At 39.7% G+C, this 8,879-nt stretch overlaps 1 protein-coding gene across 1 annotated transcript in view; it reads left to right on the forward strand.

The window, feature by feature from the left end:
- Positions 1-8,303: 8,303 nt before the first annotated feature.
- The window catches only part of slc6a3 (solute carrier family 6 member 3), a gene marked incomplete at both ends in the record, with an annotated part of 12,848 nt that continues 12,272 nt past the window's right edge, over positions 8,304-8,879 (forward strand). The window contains one exon of the mRNA XM_079754301.1: positions 8,304-8,360. Within this exon, the coding sequence (XP_079610427.1) occupies positions 8,304-8,360 (57 nt within the window). The remainder of the gene's footprint in view (positions 8,361-8,879) is intronic.

An 8,879-nucleotide genomic window follows, 5' to 3' on the forward strand; every position in this document is an offset into this window, starting at 1 on the left:
GTTTTTATATATATATATATATATATATATATATATATATATATATATATATATATAGATATTGGAGAGCTTTGTTTTTTTGTCTTTTTTATGTTGTATTTTTATAAATGTGTAAGGGAAAGCAAAACCAGTAAGCCTCTCCTGGAGAGAGCAGGATGAATGTTTGGGGGTTTGGTGTGAGAAGCTAGTTTGGTTAGGTAGTCGAAATCTATATTTGAATAGTCAGCCAGAAACTCCAAAAGCAAACAGTTTACCCGATGTTATTGTTCGAAACGTGGCCATTACTTCTTTGTGGACAAGGTTACAGGTTTAAAGAGTTTATTTAAAATCTTTGGCTTGTGTTTCTTTGGTTCTTTGGAGAAGGAACGGGGGGACACCAAACGATTGGCGCTTTGCGACGCATTGCGTGAATACTTGAAGGGCGAGCGCTGTACTGAGACGTCTCAAACGGTGAACCTCTGTCTGTCAACATGGTACTAGATGGCGCCTGTTATTTGTGAAGAGGGAAGCTCAAAGTAGAGAAAAATAACACAAAATCTTCAACAAAACAAGCCCTAGTTTGTAAAGTGTCTTTAGTGAAATCAGTGTTCTCCAATGTTATTTTTTATTTGATGTTTTGTTCTGTTAGAGGGCAAAGGCGTGAACTGAACTGCATGGTCTCAGGTGACTCTGAGCGGCGCCTGTCTGCTGGAAAGGCATTTTTGGTTTAATTTTTTTCTATGTATTGTTTTCGGGGGGTGGGGCACCAGTGACAAATGTTCGGCGAGGCCAATCCGCTTCTCCCGGCCAAATTTGAGGTGCCAAAGCGTAAGGTAGATGGTTCAGGACCGACCTGTAATATTCAACGTTTCTTTTAGCTCAGGGTCCAGCGATGAAAAACAAAACCTTGCTCGAATGATGTCATCATTGCCGGACATTCACTTCGTCTCATTTGCATGCCCCCCCCACTGCCTCTGCAACCCGCGGTCGTTAGCGGTTGTCTTTTTCTAATTGTTTCAGAATGAGGACCAAAAAGTGGATGATTATGCATCAAATTAATACTGCCCTAAATTATTCCCACCTTGTTCTTTTATTGGTTCATCGTCAGGGCTTTGGGAGTTTACTTGTTTTGCATTATGCAAACTTTTGCACGCCCTGCTCATAATATTCAGCCATTAATCTTCCACTGCTGTCAACTGCAATTTCTCCAAACATGTTTAAATGTCTTTACAGCCAAAACAATTATAAGCGGGTCTTTTAAATGTTTTGCCTCGGCAAATGTTTTTCTCTTAAATTCGTGGCCGCAAAAGTATTTCAAAATATAACCAGGAGCCACTTAACCAATGGTCTATTCATTTCTGCTAATATCAATTATATCTCCTAATTTAAATGAATCAAAACATCTCTCCCTCAATATGTGAATTAACTTTGTTCTGCTTTTAAATATGCTGATTTGCAGCATATGATGTCATTGAAAATGTTATTTTGAGCCGTAAACCTGTTCTTGTTTCCGAACCTGACCATTGCATTTTTTATCTAATACGTCTGAAGCCGCTCTGACAAATGATCATTTTATTTGTACCGGTAATCTGATTCATCGTCTGAAATACCATGAAACAGATTTTCATTTTTTTGTTTGGAAAATAACATAATGCATAATAATTCCCATTAATGACATCAGCATCCCAAAACCATACAATGTGACATTGCTGTTTTATTAATTATAATGTTTGATGTTCATCAAAGCCAGTGTAGTTTCAATACAGTGTCTTTTTAAGAGACCAACGTGCATGTTGCAATCATATGCTGACAATGAAGGTCGAATTAATTCCTGTTTTTTTAATAGTATATTCCCTTGAGTTACAAACCAAAAAAAAAAGTCTAAAAACACTTAAATGCACAGTGGGTGACATTTCAGAGCATAAGTAAAGGAAAGTGGGTGCCATTCCTTGTAATTAAACCCCCATCTACACTAGAATAAGATGACACTTATACTTTTCCATAGAGATCTATGCATTCATTGCTTGATTCACTCATCTATGAATGCCTTCCCGGACATGTGATGGTCACACTCGTGGCATTTTCTAATGGTCGACGTTGTTGAACCATGCTTACACGCCAACATGACTTTCAGCCAGGCATATCTTTTCATCTCTTAAAGCCTTTTTCAGGGTGTATCGTTCGTTTTCTCTGTTCACCGTTGCGATACATATTTTGACTATTCCGAATGCAGGGCATTTTGTGAATCATGATGTACGTGCGTGAAGTACTTTTTATTTTATTCTATTTTTCAGAAAAAATTATCAAAGGTCTTTTTGCAGAGTGGATCAAATTTCTTCAGTTGTTCCTTGTATAATGCTATCGTTTCCGTGATGTATTCCCTGCTGACATAGTGTGTGGGGGTCTATTCTACTTCTATTACTACCGCTGAGTCGACTGCTATAGAGATGTATGAAAATGCAGATTTCATACCGAAACTAATAGCCTTGAATCTATGTACAACGACTATTTTTAGTTTTAGTTTTTCCACTTTTTAAACGAGTGAAGCGAATGTATAGACAATCTTGTCACACTCAGATGCTGCTCGAAGAATAGCACTGACAGAAGAGTATTTTCTCCTTTTGGAAATCGACAATTGAAGAGTGAATTATAGAAATATATTTTCAACTGTTGGAAACCCCCACAGACGCCCACCCTCCCACTCACCTGTTTGAAGGGTGCAGATTGTAAACGTGTTGTCGGTGGTGTGTGTGTGTGTGTGTGTGTGTGTGCCAGACCTCGAGGGGGTGGTTATGTTTTGGTTAAGTTCTTCCACCACATATGACAGGCCTGAGATCACCCATACACACCCACGCAAACACACCACACTTCATAACGGGAGAAAACTTGTGAATGCAGTGCCGACACATTTATTCACGTTTGCAATTATGATTGCCTCAATTGCTTCACGTTTTGTGTTTTTGTTTTTATTGCTCAAATTATGCACATTTGAGCTGGCACTTTAGAATTGTACATTCGGTTTCACTTTTTCTTTCTTTCTTCTCGATTTCAAATCAAGGGAGTCCAGGCTTGACGTGAGGTGACATCCTTATTTCACCACGTACCAATCGGTACTGGTATTCTCTCGTTTAGTATTTATTCCATTCATTGAATCACAGAAGTCATTAGAGATCACACAGCCTCACACGGTCCCTTTAATCAATCGGCCCCCTGTTTTTAAGTCTGCTAGTGTATTCTATATTCACGTGAATCCAAATTGAGGTTCTCTTTGAATTGGGTTGTCTCAGGAATGCAGAGCTCACGCTGTCTGGGATCGTCTGTAGAGTAGAGGGACATTATCGGGGCCACGGTGAACAGCTATTAGAGACTCGATGACGGATCGCACCATAGAATGCTGGTGCAACATGTACCCGCATGGAATGGTTGTACAAAAAAATAAAATGACTCAAAAGACATGCACATTATACTGAATATATACGGGACTCTCGAGGCCAGCCACATTACTCTTTAATAGCTTATGTGTGTTCTATATGAATGGACTGTCCAAGCCGACATATAATGAGGTCTATTGTACAAGTTTACTATTTGTGTGTGTGTGAGTGTGTGCGTTTTTCACAGTAGCTTGTACATTTCCTGCTAATGTACGATCCTATTCGGGTTCTGGAGTCCGCCATCGTTCTGTGGATGTCTGGGAACTCGAGGAAAGGGGACGGAATGGGCAGAGATGGTTTTTATTAACATTTTTTGGGAGGTGAATGCTGGTCCAAAACTGAAGGATTTTGATAGATTCCAAAATAAAAAATGGTTGACGTATGACCGATTTGAGTCATTTATGTTTTTTTTTGTTTTGAAGATTGAGCATTTGATTTTAAACATGAGCTGAAACATAGCCTTTGCATACTTACTGGTCCGGTCAATGGTACACACTGCAAAATTCCAAACGGGGTTAATGGGGAAGAGTCCCTTCTCCCTATTTTCCCGCACACATTCCGACTTTATTTTCTAAGGTAGCTCGCAAAACAAAAGACCAAATTCGTTTTTTTGCTCTTTTTAAAGTGCTAAGATTGAACCCGCAAGTGCTATCTAACTTAAAGCTTTCAGCTGACGCCAGCGAGTCCGGCCATGAGCCTAAGACGAAGGCCACAGCGTCTCTGTAGCCAGAGCAACGTTCATGGCCTTCTGATGGCTCTGTGTACATCCTGTGTTTAGCTAATCTTCTTCCCTCTCTCCTGTCTTTTTATAGAGGCCACTCTTCTCTCCCTTGAGGGTTAACTTTTATTTATTTCGATTCCAACAGTTTTTGAGTCATTACTGCAAGCTACTTTGAATTTGTCTGTACAGGACTGCTATGATATAACTTGTTTATGTGACTCTTGTATTAAAAAAAGTGGAAAAATAATTGTGTGGTGTTCTCTTGTATCAGCAACAATGGACTCTCACTTGACATTGCAGAAAGAGGAGAAATAACACCCATTTTCTTGAGATGGCAGTTATGGTAAAAAAATTGTCTTTAATTATTGGCTATAATTTTGATGTTTGATACCCACATCTCTCCAAAGCTAATATCAGCCATTAGGTTATATATTTTTACCTTACCTCACTACAGCTGCCACTACCAATTTTAACAATATAGTGGGCACTACCTTATCTTGGTGTTTTATTTCTTGAATATGTTTTTTTTTTTTTTGCATTCGATGTCTCCCTCTATAGGTCAAACATGCTATAGCATGCACAACCTGTAATTGGCTGATATGGTAACCGGTCACCTGCTGGGCATGCGTTCATTATGACACAACCGCCATCTGCTTATTAAAGCTGAAATTGAGGGTTCTTCACAGGAGGGCGGGCAGAATGAAAAACAAGCTGTTAAAGGTTGGGTCAGGGCGTTTGGTTCACCTTTTAAGTTGTGGCTTTTAGATTAGCTACGCTCATATCTTCAGCTTCATTGAACTCAAGCTTGTCATTGTTCTTTCACTCTGTTAGGACTATTCTCAGCCCCTGTCACTTGCTCTATCGTGGCCATGCGTTTGCACGCTCTTTTTTCTTTGAATCATGAACGTATTATTAGTCAATCTGGTTACAAATGCCCTCCAGTGGATATATTTGATATTGCACCCATATAAAAATGTATATCTAAATACACGTTTTTTGAAAAATCATTTAAGTTCTTGCATTTCAATCCAACGATTGAATTAAGTAATTTCCTCTTTAGATCTGACTATCTTTTAAATAATACTGTGAGATATAATAGATTGGTTGTCATCTCATCGCAGAATCTCTTTTTAAAGTCTGAGTAAATGCTCTCCAAAACAAAATACCATACACCTACTTAATTTGTTAACATCAACCGACATGATTAATTGAAAAAGACAGACAATTCAAAGCAAACTTTTATTTTTAATAGCGGTCTATTTTATAGCACTGTTGAATTAACCATAATTCAATAAGATCGGAATATCTGTCTCTTCCCGAACGACCACAAGGTGGGGTCAGATTTAGTTTTAAGTCCGATTTTAAAGATGCTAGGGGTGACGTCTTAAAGTACATACATAAAGAGAGAGAGAGCTATATATATATATATATATATATATATATATATATGTATACGTATGTATACATATGTATATATATAGATGTGTATACATATATATATATATATGTATGGAAAATTTCAGATTTTCCAGAGAACTGTCATGCCATGGATTTGAGACTTTTCTATACAATGAATATAATGTTTCTATCAAACTTAATCCAATAATCCAAACTGAGGAAGTCAAACATTATAGAAAGTATGGAATCATACCTGTGAAGAACCGATTCTGGTTCCATCCCCCATCCCCCTAACCTGGTCACAGCTGTTGCATTTATGAAAACAAGACACTTCATTACAGCGCCGTCGAAACTGTCTCCTATCGCTGCAACGATTTCTGATACATCACCTTAAAAATGTCCTGTGTGAGTGTCCACACACTGTGTCAATGTATTTGTGTCTGTTTGCGCATGTGCCTGTTTGTGTGACCTTGTGTGTGAGTGCACGTTCCTGCGTGTGTTAGTGTGTGTGTGTGCGTGTGCCTGTGTCTGTTTTTGCATGCGTGCACGCACCTGCGCGTTTGTCTGTGTGTGTTTGCATGCGCGCACCTGTGTGTGTGTTTCTGTGCGTGTGTGTTATGAGTAATGAGGGGACGAGGAGATGATGGCCTGATTGATCATTATGATTGGTTTGTTAACCATTGGCTGGGGGCTGCGGCCATGTCTGTCCGTTATAAATCCCCTCCGTGGCGCCAGGGCTGATTGTGTTATTTGAGGCCCCGGTGTCAATTTGTTTTGGTCAGGTGTCAGGCGGCAGAGGGCCCGCGAGTTACCAATGATTCCATAAAGGCCTGTTGGAAAGCGAGCGCTAATGGACTTTTTTGATGGAAGGGACATGGACAAGAGGGCGTGTGTGGGTGTGGGTGTGTGTGTGCGTGCATGCGCGGGTGTGTTTGTGCAGTGTTGGGTTTATTGTTTGCAGCCAACTGTAGGCTGGAGACTCTCAACCTTTGCGGGGAATAATGTGTGGTACAGGGTGTTGCTTGGGCCCCCATCTATCATATTTCTAACTTAGTTGCAGGGAAGCTCAGCGTGTCTCTTGATTATAGAGGAAAAACACAGTTAACTTGTGGGTTAACAGCCCCTTAACGGTGTAAGGGGCCCAGTGGGCAGAACTGTTCACTGTTAACTGTTGTGGAAACGTGGAATATAATGTAAAGTTATTAATACCTTTGGGCGTGTCTGTGTGTGTGTGTGTGTGTGTGTGTGTAATTGTGTGCACTATTCTGCTTGGATAGGTGGCATCATTTTAAATGAGAGAGAGAGATGTAGAGAAAAATACTGTGCATTTGTGTGTGCGTGTGTGTGTGTGTGTGTGTGTGTGTGCACAAGTAACTGAGTGACTGTGCATACGTGTGCGTGAGCTTTTGTGTGTGTGCTTGTGTGCGACTGGGTGGAGGTAACATGGTGTGAGAGTGTGTCATATTTTAAGGGTGGTCCCACAGACGGGCAGATCTCTAGAGTGGGACCACCGCAGAAGGTGGTCTGCTGAGCTCTCTCTCTCCTCTCCATCTCTCTATCTGTCCGTCTATCTATCTATCTATATATCTATCTATCTATCTATCTATCTATCTATCTATCTATCTATCTATCTATCTATCTATCTATCTATCTATCTATCTAATGCATTAATCTAACTATCTTTCTATTTCTATTTAATATTTTAATTTATCTATCTATCTATCTTTATACATTATATCTCTTTCCCCATTTCTATCTCACTCACAGTCTATCTACACGTCTCTCTCTCTCTCTCTCTCTCTCTCTCTCTCTCTCTCTCTCCCTCTCTCTCTCTCTCTCTCTCTCTCTCTCTCTCTCCCCTCCCCTGTGGATTGGACCTGGCGAGGGTCTCCAGATATGGTCAACGTCACTTCACAACGCATGGAAGAGCTTCAGCACAACTGGATTTAAAGTGTCACCGTCGGTCGCGGGAGAAAGAGAATAGCCATCGGCCTCGCTTTTATTTATTATTCTTTCTTTGAAAAGGTGAGTATTTCTTCCACACTATTGTTTTCTGAAGTATATAACATAATGTTGATGTTTATGAATTATTTAAATATTGAACCTTGATTATTTCTGGTGTTAAAAAGTGGTTTATGAAGTCAATGCAAAATGAAAAAAGGTTTTTTAACTCTTTCACCATTGCTGTGGGGCCCAGTTTGTGCTTGTTTCCATTTGTTAGAATTAGCCGGATGATTTAAAATCAGTTACTGACGAATAATGGTGTCCCGACTCCAATGACCTCACACTGTCCATTTCAGTTGAATGGTCCAAACATCTTCTTCCGCAATGTATAGAACACACAAGCCATTGTGTAGAGAGAATTATGATATTTAAATAACTCAAAGCAATGTGCTTCAAAATGTATTTCATGTAAAAGATGGCAAAATCAAAAGTAGCAGAGTGGAAACGACAAGCAGACAGAGATCAAAATGGCGATCAACAAGTGTGTTTTGAGCTTGATACGCCATCCCTGATTTGGTTTTGTAATGACGCCCCAATTATCTCTTTGTCGCTGTCTCTCTTTTCTTTATATTTTTCCTTTTCTTTCTTTCATTCTATCTTTCTTTTCTTTTTTTCTGTCTCTCTCCTATCACTGTAATATCCCCATCTTTGTCCCTGTTTCAACTCCCCTTCTCCTCCTCTCCTCTCTCTCTCTCTCTCTCTCTCTCTCTCTCTCTCTCTCTCTCTCTCTCTCTCTCTCCGTGCTCAGAGGTAGAGCTCCTTTCGGCCTGATGTCTTCAGGAGTGGCCCCAGAGAAATCTGCCCCCAACACCATGGGCCCCAAAGAGGTTAGAGACAGACGTGTGTGTGTATGTGTGTGTGTGTGTGTGTGTGTGTGTGTGTGTGTGTGTGTGTGTGTGTGTGTGTGTGTTTCCATTTGTAACTTAACCTTATAAAGTAAAGACAAAACTGACCCGTAAAGTTACTATACCAGCACAAAAGGCGTGGCTTTATATATATATATATATATATATATATACGGTAGAATGATAAATTCAACCAATACTTTGAAGTATTATAGTATAGAAAACATGGGCGTTTTAACCAGGATGTTGACCATTGTTCAATTGTTGGAGCAGATCGATTTATTCAAGTCAAACCATGATTTCAACACTTATTAAGGGGTGACAAACGATCATACACATCCGTCATTTACTCAATTCATCTGATGATGCGGGGGCGTTTACTTAGACCAGAAGCATACGATGATGATCCATTAATGTGTGGGTTAACTGAGGTCCGAAATTGTATTTTTCTTTTTTTATAAATGGGGTTCATTTATAAAAAAGATGCCTCCAACAATACTA

The sequence above is a fragment of the Pollachius pollachius genome (assembly GCF_949987615.1).
Source record: "Pollachius pollachius genome assembly, chromosome: 1".
In the NCBI taxonomy this organism is placed as follows: domain Eukaryota; kingdom Metazoa; phylum Chordata; class Actinopteri; order Gadiformes; family Gadidae; genus Pollachius; species Pollachius pollachius.